Source organism: Thermobia domestica, chromosome 2 (assembly GCF_964235325.1).
Source record: "Thermobia domestica chromosome 2, izTheDome1.hap1.1, whole genome shotgun sequence".
Taxonomy (NCBI): domain Eukaryota; kingdom Metazoa; phylum Arthropoda; class Insecta; order Zygentoma; family Lepismatidae; genus Thermobia; species Thermobia domestica.
In genome coordinates this window covers 103,254,307-103,277,996 of record NC_137455.1, presented here as the reverse complement: position 1 = coordinate 103,277,996, position 23,690 = coordinate 103,254,307, and the positions used below count along the sequence as shown (strand labels likewise).

The 23,690-nt window shown below is 35.3% G+C and overlaps 1 protein-coding gene across 1 annotated transcript in view; it reads right to left on the bottom strand.

Moving 5' to 3' along the window:
• Window positions 1–23,690, bottom strand: part of LOC145674418 (uncharacterized) — a gene marked incomplete in the record, with an annotated part of 974,191 nt that overhangs the window by 453,168 nt on the left and 497,333 nt on the right. The window contains 1 exon segment of the mRNA XM_081744455.1: window positions 12,069–12,113. Coding sequence (XP_081600581.1) covers window positions 12,069–12,113 — 45 coding nt within the window.

The window sequence follows — 23,690 nt, the reverse complement described above, 5'->3', positions numbered from 1 at the left end:
AATCTTTGAGTTTTACGTCCCACGCTTATGCCGGTTAGGCTAAAGGAGACGGTGACTATGAGAAATGAATGATATGGTGGAATGACGAAAGTGGGAGGAAACGGGAGAACCCTGAGAAAACCCACGCACACGGTGTTTGTCCACCACAAAGTTCACTTGTCGGGAGCAGGGTTTGAACCCGAGGCCCCATGCACCAGAGGTGAATGCTCTACCACTGAGCCACCGCGGCCCCAGCAAAGAAGAAAGAGGTATGGAAATTTCATTGCTGTTTCACTGATTAACAGATTACAAATTGTGTTCCTAAATACTCTTTCAGACATATCAAATAGATCATTTCCCATTTTTCTTCAATATTATTTAGTAAGAGCTTATTCCCCATAAAGGAGACTTATATAAAATGTCAGAACGTGCCTTCTTCCAGTACAGGGTACCACTCATGCTATTGCTTAACCTCATTCTAAACGTTTGAACATACAAAAAAAAAATATTAGAGTTCTATAAAGTCAATTTTATTGTTTATTATTGTATACAGAAAAGTTAAATTTTTGACATACCTACATTGCTCTGTCTGCATATAGAAGTTGTTTGCTAGTTCTAGGTATATGTATACAGGGTACTGTCAAGTTTTTCTATACATTGTATTTCTATTATTGAATATCGCGTTTTTGGCTCCTAGGTATGTGCTGTATTAGTGATTTTTTTTTGTATGGACTGCAACAGTGTTTTGAAGGGAAGACGAACCCTTTTACAAGAAATTCATTCATCAAAAAATAGGACTTCAAGAGTCAATCAATGTCTCTAATTCTGATTTCAGTTAGATTCCCATTATGCTAAGTACTATCCCGGCATTTTTCTCGTGTGAATGAGGAAATTCCCACTCAAGACAGCTGGCCTGAAGAAAAAAACTTTTATATATTTTCGGCCTAGTGCCCACACGTGGAATTAAACCCGGGATCACTCGCATCAAAGGTGAGAACGTTAGCGATTACGCTACGTGGGGTCACAGTAGATAGCTAAAGGGAAGAAATATAATGAATAATGTATACAAGATCTGAGCAATTATTGATGTAGGCCGTTTTAAATTTTTTAATGATTTGTGCTCTTCCTAATAAATTTACGGCTCCCATTGAACCAAATTTAAGCCCAATAGCAATCCATACAGTACTTTATGTATTTGGTTGTGGGGTTGATTACTATATTCATTAATAATGATTTGAAATTAAATTACTTGAGATCACTTCCATACGTACAACCAATCATAAATCATAGTTTCTTCCATACTATATACCAATGTTTTATTGGAAAGTTTCATATTTGTATGAGTGATTCTGCGAAGCTGTCATAGTTAAATAATGATTGAGAGAGAGAGAGAGGTATATTTGCAAAGCATTACTAAGAAACAATATCATAATGACACAGTGAAATGTTTACCTGTTTAATGTAGAGTGCACTTAGAGCAAGGAAAAATCACTAACAATAATAGTAATTCATTACGTGTCTGAAACATTTGTACAAGCGTGGAGATTGCAAACTAACTTAATTGTTTACGAGGGGCATAAAACATATTCCAGTATTGTCAGTTGCACTACTTTTACGTGAAACTTCATGCATGTGCGTAATTTTTCAAATATAACACAAAGGTTAAGTTGACACTAATCAGCTTTGTGTGAGAATAATCGTGTACATTATCTCACTCAACGGCAAGATGGGTAATTTTTTAGGAGGGTCACGGTGGTTCAGTTGTAGAGCGCTTGCTTCTCGTGCTGGGGCTTCTGGTTCGATCCACGCCAAGTAAATTTGTAGTGGACAACATTGTGTCCCTGGCGGGATACTCCAGTTTCCTCCCACGTCCTCACTCCACCAATTCTTCCATCATAACTTACTTGTCTTATTTATCTGTCTCCCTTAACCTAAAGGGCATAATTGTGACACGTTAAACTGAAGGACTTTATTTCATTTCATGGGCCATTTATTGACCCGTATGTATTTCTCGTAACAAATGAAGTACTTGGTCAAATTAAAAGTATTTTAGAGTTTGTGTGTAGCGTAGAGACTTGAAATATATTTTTTTGGACTTCTAGACTGACGACTGTGGGCACTTTCCAGTACTGATTATTTCACATACGACTAGATCGTTACTGACTCATGCAGGCAGCCATATAGTGACGTGTAATAGAACTGAAGGCGATTTTAAGGTTTGCTTTGACCGGTGTTTCCACCCACCTGACAAATTGAGAAATTGTAATGTTTAGATCGATTTACAAGAATCGTGTGGATCATTTAGAACGAAAACATTTCGTTTTCAATCTAACATCAATTTTAGAAATGGCTACACAAAAGAGCCCCAAAGTGGCCCATTCTTGGTTACCTTTCCAAATTTTTTACACAATAAATAAATTAAATTGTGTTATTTTGAAACGAAAAGTGTTCTAAACATACACAGAATTTCTCTCTTACGTGTAATGATTAAAGGACAAAAGCATTTTTGTTTTAACGTATGGGTCATTTTGGCCCGATTTTATCGTTCCTAGTGTTAAAATGTTTTACGTCGAATGTATAAAATCGTTTAACATAAGATCAAATATTAAACCATCTAGATCAGGGTTTATCAACCTTTTCCATCGGCGTACCTCCAAAGCATATGATTAATTAATACTACCATAGGTCGTAAGTACCACTAACAACGTCTCGCGTACCACCAGTTGTACGCGTACCACAGGTGGAAAACCCCTGATCTAGATTGTTGCTAACTTAATTATTCTATATGACAAGTAACTTAAGGTTTAAATAATATTTTAAGAGCAATAATATTGATACCTTTATCGTATAGGGCTTTATTTTCTACAGAATTCAATTATTTAAACATTTTTTTTTTTTTGTATTGGGACAAATTACTGTGTGGCAACTTATTTGGCATTTCCATTTCCTCCTTCAGACAACAAGACGAAACCAAATATGTAGCTCAAGAGATATTTAGTACATTCTACAGCAGGTATATTTAAGTTGGACCAGGGACAATGCATAATATTTTCATAACAATTGAATGGTCATATTTAATGGAGGAACTCATTCAATGTATGTATACTAACATAAGAGGAACACAAAAAGTGTTATAACTGTAACTAAAATTATTTGTTTATTAAAGAAAGGCACCCATGTATTTATCATTTTAGTGGGAATTTGGTTCTTCATTTTCTGATCGAGTCACTCAATGTTCCGTGGTACACTGGTGCTTTAATTGTAGTAAAAGTTTTTGTGTGACGTAGTTGGTATATCGCATCTGTGCTACATTGGAAGAATAGATTTGTGCTGGTTGTGTCAGGTCTTGAAAGAGAGCATCTTTTCGAAAAGGTATCTTGCTCCGTGGGGTCAGAGTAGGCGGGTAGGCTTCTGTTTCTGTCATTTCAGTGGCGGTTGCGGTGAAGTTCTTCGGCTTCTCTTCTCCTTCACAATTCGTAGTGTTTGCAGTAGATGTAGATATCTGTGCCTGGTTATTTCTTTTTGTTGTTGACTTTTCGTTACTCTTGTTCGGAGATAAAAAAAATACATGCATTAACACCAGTTGTGTTGTGTTGTATTAACACCAGTTGTGTTAATACATGCATATCTTGCGGTTATATTAGTTTCGAATATAATACGTATTAGCAAAAATATTTCTGTGTTATTGCGCTGTTTTTATCTGTGGGATTTCTGATGGATAATGCACAGCACTTGTTGGTTCTTTATAAAGCAAACAATTGCACATAAAGATACATCTATTAACGTCAGGTCGGCAAGCAAAAGCGAATGTACCGACATCTGTTCTCGCGCATGCTATTACTAACAATGTGCGGTAATAAATCTGTTAGAAATAATATAAAATTTATAATTATTACAGTACAAATGAAATAAAATGAAATCTTTTAGTTTTGCGTCCCACGATTATGACGGCGAGGCTAAAGGAGACGGTGATGACGAGAAATGAATAAAACCGTGGAATGAATAAAGTGGGAGGAAATGGTAGAACCCCGAAACAATCCACGTACACGGTGTTTTTTCTACCACAAAGTTCACTTCGCGAGAGCTGGGATCGAATCAGGGACTACACGCACAGAGATGAATGCTCTACCACTGAGCCATCGCAGTCCCTAACACTGTACAGTAATAATAATAATAATAATAATAATAATAATAATAATAATAATAATAATAATAATAATAATAATAATAATAATAATAATAATAAGAAGAAGAAGAAGAATAGCAATATAGTTTGAGGATCTCTTCTATATCTTCACATACGAAAATGTCCTTTCGCTTCGTCTATAAGAGCATCTTTACATAACAATAAAGCTGAATCCATGTTCTCTCCATTATAAAAGCAGCAAACTCTGTTCTTGTAGACGAGAGAGACGGAGAAAAAAAGAAAAGAAAGAAAAAGAAAATGTACGTTTGAGAGAAGAGTTGTCCACACACAGAGAGAGGATATTTAGAATTTCGTTTTATTACAGAAAACAGGAGCAAAAAGAACTAGAGAGGGACAGAGAGAAATAAAACACACACACACACACACACACACATATATATATATATATATATATATATATATATATATATATATATATATATGCATCTAAGGTTTTTCGTATGACTTTCTTCTAGAAATCTGTATATACCATGAATGTTGATAGTTTTTCTCTTCTCTCCTCCAGCCCTCCATCAAAAGAGATTTTTGCCGCGGGATTTCTTTTGTTGAATGCAAGTAAATAATATCTGGTTGAAAGAGTAGCATCCCAGTCTAAAATTCATTAAAATAAGAAAAGAAAGAAAGAAAGTAAGCACACTAGAAGCAACTGATAGTTTGAGGGTAAAAAAAAAAAAGAAAAAGAAAAAAGGAGAAAAAATAAAATATGACTTTTTAGATACCCATACCCATAGACACAAATACGCGCATACACACATATCACGCGCGGAGAAAACGTTCGTTGGATTTTCCTCACCGCACTGTAAGACCAGATTCGACTGCCTTTCTAACCGAAATTAAATCCATTAGTGGAATTTATGTGCTTGAAAATTGCGAAAAGGGACACACACACACACACACACACACACACACACACACAAACATTTCCTTCCTCTCTTCTTAACATTAGGCTCTTTCTGGTTGGTGAATATCCTCTTCTCAAGTTTTGTTGGTAACACTTTAATCTCAAATGTTATGAGCCTTTCCCTGGTCAGTTACTGCTTGAAAACGCAAGTACTTGTCCATTTCTTCGAAAGAAGTGATTAGTAGTTTTCGACCTACATTTTAAACACCGAAGACTAAGTAGATACTTCGAGCTGAAGTGCAATTAAATTCAAGAAAGTCAACAATTCAAGTAGTTTCTACCAGTTCAGCATAGAAATTTGTTTGTGTGTCTTAACCGCTCCTCTTAAAGAGATTTACCACCTCTTACTTCAGAGTATTCCTCCATTGAACTTTGTCTCGAGATATAATGATAAAACAAATTCAAATGGAACAGATTTAAAGACATTTATCAACTAATGAGGATGCATCTGTTAGTATTGAGTCCTTGTGTACACTCAGTGACGTATACAAGGAACTAGTTTCTAGTTTTTAACCTCCTTCAACAAGATATGGAAAAAAACAAAGCTTTACTATGTTTATCATGTTACCAGACCTTACCTTATATATTCATTTGTTTGCTGTACAAAAATCGTGCGTAGTCCGAAAGGATAATTGCTTGCGTGTTTGTATCCCTTCTTGAGCAATTCTGTATGCCTCTGCTCAGACCTAATACGCAACGAGTTTGATGTACGTACGTGTTGGCGGCACAGTGGTTCGTTCAGTGATAGAACGTTTACCTCCGTGCGTGAGGTTCCTCGTTCGATTCCCGGCCAAGTAAGTATGTGGATAGACAACATCTTGTCCGTGGATTTTCTCGGGGTATTCCGCTTCCTCCTATATCTCATTTCACCAATTCTCCCATCGTTTCCCTAGACTAACGAGGATAATCATGGAGCATTAAATTGAAAAATTTCATTTCATTTTCACATACTTGTACATCAGTGGCGTATTTACGATTTTGTTTCGGAAGAAGGGGGAGCTTTGCTAACTTTAGTCCTAGAAATGTGAAAATTCTGCAAGATATTTAATTTACTTTAATATAGTAAATAAAATTTGGGGGGCTTAAGCCCGGAAGCCCCTCCTAAATACGACACTGCTTGTACTCCATTAATTTCTTTGTACTATGAATCAATCATTTAAAAGTTTGATTTGTGGCCTAGCTGTAGAAAATATTTCGTATGTGAGAAAAACTAGGTTTCACTATTTTTGTTTTAATCGTGTTAAAGTTTTTAGTTGCTTGATATTTTGGGTACAAACCAAGCAATATCGTACTTAAATTACATTGTCATATTTCAAACTTTTGTGATGTACTATTATTTTGCGACACAGTGATTGAGAAACACACTGTTTTAGACTGATAGTTGCCAAATAAAGAGAAATATAAGGACACAATGAAAAATTAAAAATGAAGTGTGGACGGTGCAATGAATTAAAACAATGAAAAAAATGGGGACGGTATAACAAAATGGGTAGTTCGTTCAGAGGCTATATGAGACGTACCTCTACAGTTTTTAAGATGGAACCAGAACACTGTAATGCACTCAAATTATAAGACATTACCACTGGCATTCGAATCCGAGATCATGTGTACCAAAGATGTGGGCAGCCACTAGATTTAGAAGTGAAAGCTTCGTGATACATTTTCATTTTCTTCAAAGTTTAAACGTTTTTCCTATTGCTTGGGTTTCAAGGTTATTATTTCCTGGATAAAGGAATAAATTCCGCGAACTTAAAAGAAATCCATCTACTCCGCACGATACTACTAAAATAATAAATAAATAAATAAATAAATAAATAGTAAGTTAAACATATTAATATTTTGAGATAATATTAACCTATATTTAGAATTGGTTTATACATAGTAGATGCATTTTACAGACGGAACAGTAAACTAATTTAGAAATTACGTATACATGATTTCCACAAACTAAATTACTATACTGTCCTGAATAGAAATATACCTGTATTGTGTTGAAAAAAATATAAATAAATTATACGTAAAGAAAAAAAGGAGGCTTGTCTCTGTCTTGGCTTAATTTCAGAATAAAAGAAGCGAAAGAAACAATCGCCCGATCCGTAGTCAGTGGACCACATTTGGAGTAACAATGGCTTGAACGATAAATCAGGCAGACGACAGGAGACGTGTATGTGACGGTGACAAATGTATCGTTGGAAAGCCGACCGTCCGGAACACTCTTGGCATTCGCTGCATCCGCCTCTTCTGCATTTCTATCATCTGACCTCTCACCTCAACTCTTCCCTCAGTATATGACCTCTCCACGCCATCTCTTTGTCGGAAGATAAACCGTTACTACCTTTCGCAATAAGGGAAATAAATTGAGTTTACCATTTACTGAATAAAAGAGCTTCATTAGCATTGAACTTCTGGTACTTATGAACTAAAGTTAGAAACTTAATAACGTAATCTTTAGAATGGGAAAATAAGGCATATCGTTCATATAAAGCATAAGAGATTTAACTGTTTCAAGATTGTACTTTATAACATTTCTGTAACCGAACCACTGACAACAAAATGCTATTTCACAGTCGTTAAATTGTAAAGATGTGCAATACAATCAATACATACAATATTGAAATAAACCATGAAGAATTATCATTATTATTGATTTTCATTTTAATAGGAATCATGTTTATTTTAAGATAACTGTATTCCATGTAATAAGTATCATTGTAATTCTACTGTGCTATAATCGCGACATCAAAATTGACAGTGAATGGTTGTAATTTTACATTTTACAGTATAAGTTAAATACTAATTTGATACTTTGGAATATTCCTATAGTTAAATAGCATATTGCTAACCGTATCAGCTCTTCCTGCCGATCTAGAGGCTAGTGCTCTTGGCAATGGAAGATGTTCTGGGTTAGATTCACGATGAGAGAACATATTTTCACGTTCCTGTTTTTTAATATAAGCTTCGCTGCTGACAAAGACATAATCAAAAGTCAATCAATCAATCAATGCAACGGTAATAATCAGTCAATTCCAAATCCTAAACATTAATTGAATATTATATCATAATCTCGATTTCTCCAATGACGTTGTGCCCCTTCGTGACGGAGTTGCTAACACACGTGGGATTCCGGGATTGATTTCGGTGGGGCAATCCGGTCAGAACTAACTTTAAACAGTAAATCTTCTAGCAGAGCCTTAAATTGAAAAGAGACGTTACACTACAGAGTTAGCCTCATCGGGTTTCAAAGCAATGTTTAAGACAAGTATACACCATACAAAGACAGGTGATAGATGAAACGATAGATACGCTCACCAAGTTTAAAAAGTCCGCCTCTTGGCTCGTGTGCACACTAGATGGCAGACTTGTCAATACTTTACAAGATGGCGGCAATGCAAGGAAAGAGTGTTTGTGTGTTACACTATGCGAAGTGTTTGTCAGTTACGAGCGTTCAGTGTGCATTCGTACGAAAATACGGAAGAGCTGCACCTGGTCACCAGAGCATTTTGCGTTGGAAAGTCGTTGAATATCAATATTCCCGCAAAATCTTCCATAGCTTGTTGCACTAGGGTACAAAACTCCAATCGACGGGCATAATCAGCTGGAGTTAGGCGTTGTAACAGTTGCAAACGGTAGGGTTTGAAATGCAAACACTCCCGCAAAACACTCCACACTGTTTTCTGTTGAATGCCCAGTTCACGGCTTGTACGAAAGGTTAATTTTTGTGGGTTTCACACAAAGCTCTGTCTTACACGCTACACGATTTTCTCTGAGACACGCAGTCGCCCCTTGTTTTTTTTTCCTTTACACAGACAACCAGTATTATGAAACAGGTGAAATCAACGAAACTGCTCTGGTGACCAGGTGCAGCTTTTCGGTATTTACGCACGAATGTACGCTAAACAATCGTAACCGACGAACACTTTGCATATTCTAACACACAAAAAGCTCTTCTTATGCATTGCTGCGATCTTGTAGAGTGCCGTCACAGGACTGCCATCTACGGTGCACGCAAACCAAGAGGCGGGCTTTTAAAACTTGCTTAGTGTATCTATCTTTTCATATAGAACCCATCTTTGTACTTCGTATACTAGTCATTAACGCTTTGGATTTGTGCTTTGAAATTCGGCGAATCATTTAGACTAACCCTGTATAATAAGGTAAAGGGAAGAAATCACGAACGAGTGTTCCCATTGCTACATGGTTACCACATAAACATGAAATGTGGTAGACACAGTTTCAATTCAGTGAAAGCTCAAATGATTCGGATTTAATGCTGTAAGTTTGCTGTCATGTCTACGTCAAATATCTATAATACAACTGTATTAACGTCAACCTTATATATTGACTTCTAAGACTACTATAACTAATGAGTACTTACTTATGCTGTGAATAGTCTATACTGGAGCGGCGAATAATAATTATTCCAGAATTAAAATAAACGAACTGTGGCAATATATAATATCTATATATCTATATCTATCTATCTATCTACCTATATATATAATCTAAAGTTCGATTTTATTTAAGCCATTCTTATTAAATTTTCTTTTTTTCCTGCTTTCGAAGGGATCTACTTATTTGACGATTTTTTTTTTTTATCCAGGGAGTCGGGAATTGGCAGGAGGTGAATTGTTTGTTCTCCCTGTGACTCTACTCATAGTTTACTCTGTGACCACAAAGCATCATTCTCAGGAATCTTTTCTTTACATTCGTGGCAGCAGAGGAAAATACTTTGTTTACTTCTTCCACGAAGCGCTGGCGTATTTTTGCAAAATAAACCAAAAGAGGGTCTGAAAGGAGAATTGGGGGGTTAAAAAAATCTTATTTTTTACTCTCGAAGGTCTGTTTTCCCTAAAGATTTGTCTTGTGCATACAATGCGCCGCAGACGAGGAAATGGAATATTTCTGAAGATTAAGGAATATCCAATTTTCTTTTTATCACTTTTTTTTATCATGAGATGTGGAGAAGTTATCAAGTACAACAACGTGTATGTGGCAACAATATAAGATCTCAATTGGTTTGTATAAGAGTAAGATAAATATTCAATATGATCGACTCAGAATTGAATGTTGCCATGCTATAAGTAATTGTATAATTAAATTGACCCTTATCAGTAGGCAACCCTTTTCACTGCTAAGAATGTTTGGCTGCCTATAAGCTTTCAGAAAATGAAATTGCGTATGAAATCTGTGTATAATGAAATGTCTTTTTGTTTCTTTCAACTTACAGACATAGCGAGTTCCTTTGCCGGTTTTGGCTAGGGAGACCTGAGTTCAATTCAAGGTGAATTCGGATCACACGTTCAGCTGCAAAGGGGCTATAAAGGAATGGTAGACATCAAAACAACTTACACTCAGAATGATAAACAAAAATAAATTAATAAAAATTAAAAAAAAAAATATATATCGCAAATCCTCTATAAGGGAAACAATGTCATTTTTTACGCTGGTCGTTAATATGTTCATTGTTTATCCTCGAGGAGTTCAGATGAATGTAATACACATTTTAAACTTATACAACTCTGGCTTTTGGCATTGGATATTCATTGAATTGAATTCGAGTTACTGAAAATTTCCTATTTCTCTCCTGCAGTCACTTTTCAATATATTTGTCAAAATTTAAAATCTACGTAAATAATTTTATTTCTTTCGCATCAGACAGTAGATTCATCCCATCTTATGGCAGGTATTAGATAAAACAATTCCCAGGTATTAGATAAATTTTCTATCTCACTAGAATTACTTTCCAAGCTATGGTTAGCGTATGCGTGTTTGGTGCGAGAGATCCTGGTTCGACTTTCGGAGGAAGCTCATGTGCTTTATATCCCACGCTAAGCTCTAGGTCTATGTCCTATACAACCTCGCTGCTGAAAAGAACGATCTACCTCAATTCAACCAACCAATCAAATTACTTCCCATAAGATCAAGAACATCTTGTTTATCTTTCACCAGTGACTGATCCATTCACCACTTTTCATGAATTAATTGATTAATGAATTGAAGCTAACCGTCTTATTGAAACATTGATTACCTAAGAAGAGGGTTACCTATTGATAAAGTGAAATATGAAGCGTTGTTTTTATACGAGTGTTTGTACTTCCAGTGAGGATTAAGTCCAAGATCATGTGCTTTTTATACTTAGCCAAATAGGGCAATGCTTGCTTAATGACAGAGATCCTAGGATCTGTAAGTTTTGGTATAAACAGCTTTGCACACGTGAGTTCTCTTGCGGTTCTCCCATTTCCTCGCATATTCTCACTCTCAGTAATCATTCTTCTTTTGTCAACAACGCGTGTTCATGAAACTCTAAACTAAAGATTTGGTTTAATCTTATCTTAGATTCTTTATTTTAAGAAATATATTTTATTGAAGATCTTTAAGGAATCAAAATAATGAAACGAAAAGAAATTAGTGAGAGATTTATTTATCTTAAACTTTATTCATCTTTAATACTATCTCTTTTAAAAAAAAGGTTCGTTATTAAGAGGAAGACTTGCATAAGCACAGAAATTATCACTGTTATTCACTCCCAATTTTCTAATTATTTGTGTCACATAGCAATATTATCATGTAATTATTAATATGTGAAGTAGTATTGTCAATGGAATACAAAATAACAGTGATTGTTAAAACAAACAATCCTTACAACTGGCATCACTACAATAGAAAATTATTTTATTTAACGCCTCAACAAGAGTAAAAGCAGAAAATATTACGTACTAAGTTTAGTCTATGAAAAATACTAGTGTGGTCTACGTAGTCTATGAAAAGTATATTCTAAATTTGGTTTTTAAACACTAATTCAGCCTAGAATGACCATTTCCTGTACGTTTCTAAATTGACACTTTAGAAAATTGTTTCACTTTATTATGGTTAATATTCCGATGAATATGAAAACAGTATTAAGTAAAACACAACTAAAACAATCATGTCTAGAGTATTTATCAGCGGAAGAACAAAACAAGAGAAAATTATTCTTCTTACCTTGGTGTAGATGAAAGAATGTGAGCAGCGTGAAGCAAGTTGCAACTGGAAGACAAAATTTAAAAAATATATTTTAGTAACTTTTTAAATTTCTTTTGTGCAAATGGGCAAAAGACAATAAGCATCTATAACCACAGCAGTTGTAGTTGTAACTAATATAATCTATTATTTTGTTTTACCTGCATCATCAGATAAATCATCTGCACACACCACGGGTAAAAGTGGATCTGAAGAGGTAAGGGAACGCATGACGTCACGCCTTTGCCCGTGCCTATCTTTGTCCATTGTAATTTTTTAAGGAAGGATTTACGGTATATATATATATATATTTAGAAGTGCGGTAATGGTGCCCCGCGTTCCCTCTCACTTTTACCCCTGGCACACACTATAAATGCTCAAGGTGAGTCATATTTGTTATACGGCACATACCCAACAGCTAATCGAGATTTTCTTATTTCTTATAAGCAGTACTCGGATTTCTATAACCTAAAAAAAAAACTTTAAAAGTATGAATGCGTTTATGTCCTAAAAATGCCACAATATGATCTAAAATTCCCACTGTCCTAAAATGAAAGAATGACCCACAATAAATAAACCAATTCTTAATAAAACATTATTTATTATGTAAAATTAATGCCTAAGAGTAACAATTTCTTAAGAAGTTTACAAAGTTACCTATATTTTTCTGAATAAATACAAGTATCTTTAAGCTATGAAGCATTGATCACAACGCATTGCTGACCCCAGAAGAGAAAAGCTGAACAATCTTTCTTTGTTGCCAATATTGACAAATATTTTTCTCAGGAATAAGTGAAACTAGTCTAAAATAATTACCAAAACATGTTTTTATATTACATCGAGCCCAAAATATGGCTTAAAGACAAGTATGATTCAAATTGCATTTATATGACTAATAAATACATATTTTCGCGTTTACAATAGTCAGAAGAGAATATATTTAATTAAAATGCAAGAATATATTTAATTAGATATACAAACAAATTTCAGGATAAATTATGACATGTTATAGAGTTTTACTTATCTATATTTTTGATGTAGTAAAATTAACAATAATCATAACTGCATCTTAAGTTTACTAGGTGGCACTGGTACAAAAATCCTATCTTTTTTTCAGTACTCCCACAAAGAAAAATAATATACGTGGTTATGTAAGACATCTTAGTTTCCACGAAGGTATCGTTCATTGTATTGATATCTAGCACACTATTACTGTCAACTGGTGGAGTGGAGCACGTCTTAATTATTTATTCTCGCAAGATATTACATGATAAGAACTGTATAATAATTAAATAGTACATACACGAACATTAATTGTATTTGGCAATAATGCGTAATCATGGCATGATCGCAAAATTAATTACGTCAAAATGTGCAAGTGTCTTAATGCTTTATTATTTTTGAATGACCAGAAATGAACGAGACAGATTTTGTATTCTCGTAGGAGTATAGCGTAGAACTATTTGATTTGATGAAAATTCAGTTAAGTTTCAAGTTTTCAATGATGACAATAATAGTGTAAGAATATACACATTGAATAAATAACTTCTCTACAAATAACAGCGGCCACGACTCGGGGAAAAGAAACCTCGCCTGACCAAACCCCGCCGCCCAAAACCTCGCGGCCCAAAATTTCGCCTGACAGAAACCTCGCCTGGCTAGAACTTCGCTGCCCAAAACTTCGCGGGAAAAAATCTCGCCGGTTCAAAGCCTCGTGTGGCCAAAACTATGTCCCACAAAACCTCGCGGGCCTAAATCTCGCCGGGCCAATATCCTGTCTGATTAAAACATCACCGCCAAAAATCTCGCCTTGCCAAAACCTCACAGTAAAAAACCTCGCGTTCCAACATCTCGCCTTACCCAAAACCTCGCCTGGCCAAAACCTCACGGTCCTAAATCTCGCGACACAGAATCTCAGATGTTCTAAACTACGCGCAACGTAATCTCGCCTAGAGACGACACTAATAAAGCAACCGGCAAACTTCATATTCGTGTTCAGGACCTCTTATAGGAAAAAAGTATATCTGCGACTTTGATTGCAAAACAATTAAGAACATAGGTCTAATTGAAGGTAATTAGAGGAACAACTATTACCACTAATTACCTTCAATTAGTCCTATCTTCATAATTAAATGTTTCCGACCAAACTCAAAGATAAACATTTCTCTTGTATTGAATTCTTGAACACGTATGTGTAGTTTTTCGGTTTTTTATTCAGTGTTATGACCCTATGACCAACTCCACTAATTACCTTTAATTAGCTTTATCGCCATAATTAAGCGTTTCCGACCAAAGTCGCAGATAAATACTTTTCTTTCATTGAGGTCCTGAACATGTATATGAAGTTTGTAGGTTGTTTTATTGAGTTTACTCACTCAAGACTTCAAATCCAAGGATTGGAGATTGTAGGTTTATTTGACGCGTGTATGTCCTTTCATTTTAAACTCGTCAATATTTGTAAGCTTCTAATCTCTAAAGTAAACATATTACTTATGTCTCTTCTTCTTCTTCTTCTTAATAATAATAATAATAATAATAATAATAATAATAATAATAATAATAATAATAATAATAATAATAATAATAATAATAATAATAATAATAATAATAATATGGAATTGCATGTTAAGAAACTCATTGCGTAAATTTTATGGAGAGATTTCATCCCGCAAGGTTTTCGCCAAGCAAGATTTTGGGCCATGAAGTTTTGGAGAGCGAGGTTTTGGCCAAGCGAGATTTTGAGCCACGAGGTTTCGGGCGGCGAGGTTTTGGACATGCGAGATTCCGGCTAGGTGAGATCTTGGCCCGCGGGGTTTTGGTGACGAGGCTTTGGATACGCGATATTTTAGTCAAGTGAGATATTGGCCCGGCGAGATTTTGGCCCATGAGGTTTTGGGAGGCGTGGTTCGGGCCAGGCGAGATATTTGCCAACGAGGTTTCGTGCGGCGAGGTTTTGAGCACACAAGATGCTGGCTAGGCGCGATCTTAGCCAACGGGGTTTTGAGCGACTAGGCTTTGGGCATGCGAGGTTTTGAGCAAGCAAGGTTTTGGGTACACGAAGTTTTGGGCACGAGATATTTTAGTCAGATGAGACACTGGCCCGGCAAAATTTTGGACCACGAGGTTTTGCGAGGTGTGGTTTTGGCCAGGCGAGGTTTTGCCCGCGATATTTTGGGCGGCGATGTTTCGGCCGCGAGATTTTGTTCGTATCCCGACTAGTTTATGTAAAAATGCATACAATATTGAAACATGAAGTAAAGGTTTTGTGTGTAAAATTTGTCTTGACATGGAATCTATTGTTAATAGGACGATACCAAGCTTTTTGTACAAAACATATGATAATACAGTTTTAATTTCGCACACTAAATGCTTTTGTAACGTACAAAAATGAAATTTTAATTTACCAGCTGTCGATATTATGGATTGATTGATTGTAAATTCCCTTTCCTATCAACAGCGCTCAGAAAGAGACATTTCTTACACAGAGCAGTTTTCAGCGTTGCATTAGCAGTTTTACTGACACGTGATGTTAACTTCCGTATTTACAAACATTTTAGTGAAGTTCAGAACGACTTATATCGAAAAAAGGCCACTCACGAATGTTTCGCATGGTTGTCCCAACACATTAGGAGAAATCAATATGAGAAAGAATAGTTTTCTTTTATCCTCATTTCTCTTAATGTGTTCTCTTAATTATGCTAAAAACTTGTGAATGATCTTTCGTTAACTTCACTAGGTGTTTCTAAATACGGAAGTGAGCAACACATATTAGTCAAACTCCGAAATTTCTTACGTGTTAGTCAAACTCCGAAAGTTATGACATGTTAGTCAAACTGAGGAAGTTATCACATGTTAGTCAATCTCCAGAAGTGAGCATCACGTGTTAGTCAAACTCCGGAAGTTAGCATCACGTGTTTGTCAAACTCCGGACGTGAGTATCATGTATTAGTCAAACTCTGGAAGTTATCACGATTTAGCCAAACTCCGGAAGTTATCATAGGTTAATTAAACTCCGGAAGTGAGCATCACGAGTTACTCGAACTCCGGAAGTTAGCATCACGTGTTAATCAATCTCATAATACAACGCTGGAAACTACCCTGAATGGGGTCCTGATAGTTTAAAGTGATGCCTGAATTATATTTAGTTCCGTTGAGAATAAAACTATCGGAGATAAAACTTTTTGATCAGTGTGAATGAAACCAATAACCACTTTTAATTTCTTGTAGTTTTTTCCATTTTTCGTCCTTTTGCAACACGGACGTTATAAAGGATTCTAACTAGTATTTACGTGGCCTCCAATCCACACCAAAATTTGAAGATTTGAATCATATAAGATCAACCTCACATTATAGGCTTTTCTTCATTATGTTATCTCGCCTCAAAGAAAGCTGGATAACAATCCGACACCACCAGCTCCAGCTTGTAAGAAATTTCATGTTTAGAAGAGAACTAAATGTAATTTTTCTTTCTTTTTTCTTTTTCTTTTGTTTTGAGACTGTTCTTTTTATTTTAATTAAGCTATCTCGAAAGCTTGCAACATTATATTGGTTAACACAAGCCGTAAACAGAACCCACATAGGGTAAGAAAACATGTTCATGAGTCTTCGTTTGAACGTACCGCACATCCCATATCAGTCCCGGCTACACTCTGGCTTGCAATAAAAACTCTAAGGACCGTGAAAATATCAACAAAATTTTTCATGGAATTTTCATGAAATATGTCTGTCATGGAAAAAATATTTGGATGACTAAAAGTCATCCTGTAATTATCTAACAAAGAGCCCAGAAATATCCAACAGAAAGTCTGCTCCCGGAACATAAGCGGATACCTATAGTTCCACACTGAATAAAATGAGACGTTCGGTGCACATCCTGACACCTCAGAACTGATGACCTTTGACGTATAACGGAGATTTCAGTGCCACATGGAAAATGAGTGAATAAACTAAGAGATCCTACGTATGTAGGCTGTTAAGGAGGAGGTTATGTTAGTAAAGGAAGAAGTCAGCGTGTAGTGTATAATAACAATACATAAGGGAATGACTATGAGAACGAAACTTTTCTAGAAGATGAAAATTAACATAGCCGGTGGCGTACAGCGAAAAAATGAGAACAGGCTACATAGGAAATATAGCAGTATCGTGCCTGAGAGGGAAGAGAATAATATAAAGGATGGTTTCAAGAGATAAGGAGTGACTCTATAAGGAGTTCATCATACTAAGACTTTGATGCCAATATATCATATGGTAGTACTAACCTAAAATACGATTGATAAATATTTTAAGGTCCAGATTGTATAAGTTTAACGATCAACAACAAAATTAAGAGGATTGCAAATTTTGTATTTAAGAATATTTAGTTAAAGTCTCTGCTTTAAATGCTGGGCAATTACAATGTCTAAACACACAGATGTCTTAGTAGGATGTGTAGAAGTATTTTTAACGAGTTTGGTTTACCGAAACTCCTTTTTATATTTATCATGTCCGCCTGTCCAGGAGGCAAAAACTATCAAGAACTACTTGATAAAATCACTACTAAATTTGGTCAGGACGTGCAGGATCACAAGTTAGGAATCAAGTGAGTTTTTGCAGTCAATGATCAAAACAGAAGTAGTAGAAATTAACCATTTCCGGTTTTAACGTAGACCACTATAGTGCAGAAACAATAAAAGAGAGAGAGAGAGAGAAGCGGCTTTCTACAATTGATTAAATGTTCCACTAACACATTACATTTCCATCGTTAACTCTGTAGTAAATCCGGAAGTGGTAAAATACACTACACTTTCCGGCTTCAATATTTATCTACATAGGGCGAAAACAAGCAGCGAGAAGCGTTTTTTTTTTTAAATCGACTTAGTGTTCTAAGAATAGTATCATCTTCTCTCTCTTAACCCTCTATTCAAACAGAAGTGGCAAAAATTAACTACTTCCGGTTTCACCGTTGATCGCTATAGGGTGAAAACGGTAACAGATAGCGAGAAGCGGTTTTCTGCAACCGATTAAATGTCTCAAGGATATATTCCATCTCTACTCTAAATGTTCTACTAAAAACGGAACTGGTATAAATCTACTATCAGTTCCGGTTTCAATAGAGGAAAAAAATATACAAAGCAAATTCCTTCACGTGGTGTACACGTGACAGTTCTATTTGTGATTTTTTTTTAATGACAGGATTGGTGCACTTTGGAATCCTTACACGAAGACGTGAAAACTTACCTTGACTTTGGATTGCGTGGATTGTGAAACTCCACTTGTACCATAACATCAAGTAGTTTAATGTTGTATTGCTTTTTGAAATAAGAGAATGATATATTGCATTGATTGGCCAAACCTCAGAAAAATCTTATAATCAACACCCACCACTATTAACAAATGTACGTAACTGTGGAATATCATCAACGCCAGTTAGAAGAGAAAGCAGTGTTGATAACACTGAACCCTGCGGGACACCTTTCTTCAAAGAAGGTGAGCTCTTGACATTCTCTGTGTCAAGTTCTTGGCTTATAGTGCCTCGGAACGAGTTAATTCTCTTGGATCTATACGACAGCATTACAGTGCTGTCTTCTTAACCTTACGATTTAGTTGTGTCCCAGGGCTCCACCCGTTATAAGAACTTCCTCTTGGCAGCGTCTTTGGTATCTTACGACTTTCCCCTGGGCATATCAACCGTATTAACTCAAATGCCGTTCAATTTATCATGGATCAGTTCGTTTGTTTTTGCTATGAAACAAATACTTTAATCGTTTTCAAGCAACTATATGTTTCCCGTTTTGATAATCGGTTCTCATTTAATCCATTTAAACGGATTTCTTAAGTTTACATGAACTCAGAACTCATATAGTATATGTTTTGTTTTATACAGATTTCACTTCGACTTTCATCGTTAAAAGACAGACAGTATTCCCAAGATTAAGTCTTCTCTTGAACTAGCTATCTTCAGATTTCAAGAAAGTTTACGGTTATCATTCAAGGAATAATTTAGGTTCAATATTGTAAATCATATATATTGTTTAACGTTACAAGTCCCTCAATTTTCTAATATATCTGTAATGTATAACAATCTGATTTTAGTCCTTAAACTTATTATTCATACAAGTTTCATTGGTTTTACTCGTATAGTAAGAAAATTATAGTTTTGAAATTATCCTCCCTAAAATAACTATATCTTAGTTGCAAATCAATAGGAATTCGGAATCAGATATCCGAACTATTAGCCGTAGAACCTTGATTCGTTTTGTACTACAGACTGATAGTAAGATAATTTTACGACATGTAAGACCTAAAAGGAGAAAAGAGTCTTTAAAATATTTTGCTGTTTCCACTTATATGAAAATTGGAAATAAGAAATTGAAATTGTGTTCAAATATTTCTATTGAACACAAAAGATTACGAAATGCGATCCAAGTAGTTACCATCATTCATCAAGTGCTAGAAACTCTTAAAGATAAGAACTTGAAGTTCTGTAGGAATATTCTGAGACTGAAATAACACTAAGTTTTACGTAATACTACCCCTGTGAGAAAGGAGGGAGGGAACTTGAAAATATTCTCACCGTTCATAACATCTCCGAAACGGTTAGATATAGAAACTGGAAATATTTCACAAAAGTTCTTCCTGAACCCTATGCTGGGATTTGTGAAGCACAACCTCTCTGTGAGAGTTGAGTTGAATTTCAGTTTAGCGTCCCTTTCAGCAGCGAGGCTATGTGAGACGTGGACCTACTGATTAACGTGGAATCCGAACCACATGAGATCCCGCCGGGCTCTCTGTGAGAGAGTAAAGCGATTGGAACTATTTTTAATGTTCATCAGGTCTCAGAAACTACAGGTGGTAAAAACATATAATTGTGTGCGTACAAACGTTATGAATTAACCTAGGCTAATGATACGTTATGAATTAATCTAGGCTAATGATAAGTCTCAGCTTTACAAAATGCGTCTCTTACTGCAAGAAAGGAAAGGGGGTGTTGAACTACATATTTGACTTTTACCAAACCTCTTGATGTAGGAAATTGAAATATTTGCACAAATGTTATACTTGGACTCGAGATTGAAGATGACAAAGAGGTTTTAAGGAAACAAACGCCTCTAAGGGGAAAAAGGGGTCTTGAAGAACATTTTCACTTAATATATATCCGAAACAATTGGGAGCAGGAAATTAAAATTTGTGTACAAATGTTCTCACTAAGTCCCAGGCTGAAAATAAGACGGAGTTTAAGAAAATGCGACACCTAAGGAGGAAAGCAGGCTTAAACATTTTGTCTGTTCACCAGATATTCGAGAAACTTTTGGTATGGTTAAATGAAATTTTGCACTAATGTACACCTCACACTCTTGTCCATGAGTAACACGGAATTATCTGAAAATCATCATCTAAGAGCATGAAAAGAGAGGTCAAACGTTTTCTTGGTATGGAAGTTGAAATTTTGTACGAATATTCTCTATATATCCTAATCTATTTGCAACAAGGATTTTATATTACTTCCATTCAGAAGGATACGTAGATTGATTGTAAAGTCTTTCGATGATTATTACCAATTTATTTTAACAAGTTCAGCATACAGCATGAAATTTCTTTACTACATATTTGGCGAACAGAATATGAATATATGCGATAATTCGATTTGTTAAATTTTCTGAACTGCGAAAAAAGGAAAAGTTATTTAGAAGCGATTATGAGAGAGCCTAAGTAACTCCAGAGAAATCAAACATACATTGACAAATATTTTAAAACCAGAAAAAAAGTTGAGAATGCTCCAAGAGCATTGCCAGAACGGAGAGAGAGATTAAAAAGAATGGAGAGATGAAGCGGGAAAGATAACTGCCATTGTTCCTAGATGTAGAAGTAAATCTTTTTATCCGCACCTTCTCTTTCTCGCAAAAATTAGCAAATTATCATCTCTCTATGGCTTACGGTTCTCGAGATATGGCTCCTTAAATATCTAGAAATTCGAACTTTTTGGCCAATATCTGGGGAACGGTGGCCAGTTGGCCAGTAGACAGTTAATCAGTGGCCACCGGTTACTATTTGGTACCAAAATATTCACCATGCTTTTAGGTATTGATCAACACCAATATTATCTCTGTGATTTATGGTTCCTGAGATTTGGCTCCTTAAATCTCCCGAAATCGGAACTATCTTTTTGACAACATCACGGAAACGGTAAGTCATAGAGAGATGCTATTGGTGTTATTCAATCCCTAATAGAATGTTAAACATTTTCGTACCAATATTAATTGATGGTCACTATCCAACTGGCCATTGGCCAAACTAGTAGCCAGTTGGACAGTGGTCACCGGTTACTATTTGGTACCAAAATATTTACCATCTTTCTAGGTATTGATCAACATCAATATCATCTCTCTACAAATTATGATTCCCGAGCTATGACTCCTTCAATATCTAGAAATTGGCCATTTTTGGACAATGTCACGGGAACGGTAAGTCATAGAGAGATGATATTGGTGTTAATCAATACCTAAGAGTATGGTAAACATTTGGGTACCGATAATTATTGGTGGCCACTGGCCAACTGTACATTGGCCAAACCAGTGGTCAGTTGGAGAGTGGCCACCGGTTACTATTTGGTACCAATATATTTACCATCCTCTTAGGTATTGATCAACACCAATATTATATCTCTGCAACTTATGATTCGCGAGATATGGCTTCTTAAATGTGTGGAAGTCGGCCATTTTTTGGCCAATATCACGGGAACGGTAAGAGTGACGCTAAAAATTTTAATAACTTTCTCTGACATTTTTCATGCTCTATCTAACAGATGGTTCAAAATTGAAAAAATCGCAAATGACAGACAGACAGACAAACAGACAGACCCGCAGACATAGAGACTTTAAAAAGTTCGTTGAATATGTATCTTTCAAATATGTTCGAGTAACCTTACTCTTCGCTTGCAAGGGACGGACATTTTGCTAGTTAATAATATATTTGGTACTTATTCAAAGCAGAGAACCGCAAAGACACGCGGGTAAATGCATAAATGATATGATAAGTGAAGCTCTTAAACGGAAGAATAGAATCTGAATCAGCCTGAAACACTACAAGTACAGTTTAAATAATGTATTATTACAAGAAACAGCCATTACTTGTTGAAATGAGTCATTTACAATGGACTTTTCCACTTTTGAAGCAGGTAAAAAGTCTTTTCTCCACTATATCAAAATCGTTGAAGTGGTGAAGGAAAATTATCGGCAATATTCATGATAACGCTTAAACAAATATAGCATTGCATAAGGATAAGGAATTATACAGATAATAAGTTTGTAATAATGTTAACAGGTGTCATTAAAGTTTGTTGCAAACGTTATGCAAATTATAGGTGAAAATCATTACTTATAAATGAGCATTAATAAAAGATTCATAAAATAAATGGAAGAATTAAATATTTTATATGTGTTGTGTACTGGTTATTTCTTCTGTGATAGCCTTTACTCGATATAATATAGATACGGCATTCTTGATTATGTTAGTTCTTAAATCGTGTAATCACCTTCTTTCAACAGCATGTTGTTAGTTCATTATGAACTGCAAATAAAATTACAGCGAATTTCAATTATTCGTGTTCGGATTATGTAGTTTGCTGGTTAGTTTTTTCTCTAGGATTAAGTTTTCACAGTTATGCCCCAGTAATAATGATTATAATGAATGAAATAGTGAAAAGGAGAAAGTGAAAGGAAACGGGAGAGTCCCGAGAGAACCCATGCTCAGTGAGTTGGTCCAAAACAAAACCTACTGGATGCGAACTGGGAGGGAGCAAACCAGGAGCCTCACGCAACAGAGGAGAGTGCTGTATCATTGAACCGCTCCAGGTATATTATTATTATTATTATTATTATTATTATTATTATTATTATTATTATTATTATTATTATTATTATTATTATTATTAACATAATTGAAAGTACTCGGAAGATTGAAACGATAAGAAATTTCCACAGTATTTTTTGTATATTTAAACAAATAGAAACAAAAGGAACATGGAAGCATGTGTTCCAGAAAAACACAAAATAGCTGAAAATGTTACTGTGCTTGTAAAGAGATGATAAAAGGAGTCATTGATTCACGAGCTGCTAGTAAAAATTTCGAAAAAAAAATCTCACTGCGCTGTCACAATCGGTAACCAGGATCATTTTCAACTAATATTTGAGTGAACTGGGAAACTCGACGTTGACTGAAATTAAAACATCAAAATGAGAAGTCTCAAATCCGTCAATGAAGAAATTAGCAATTCTCTGTGATTGTCAGCGATTCCTGTACGCATCAGCCGTCTCTGTGAAGTTACGCAGAGAAAAGTATTTATCATGTTGAAGATAGAGTTAAATTATTTACTTTGATAGTAATAGAAAAGTGTATTTTGTTGTATTTTCCACAGTAGAACAGCTTCATATATGGAGATTAAATGCACTGCATTTTATCTGCCACCATAAACTTTAATTTATGTTCATAAATCGTTGGTAAGTGTACCAATCGATTTCTGTTTAATACGAGGGAGGATCAAAACTAAGGTTTTAAGGCCGATATTTCTAGAGTTTCGCCTGGTATAGAGAATTGAGGAGTGTGCGGTAATTTTGAAAAAAATGAAAT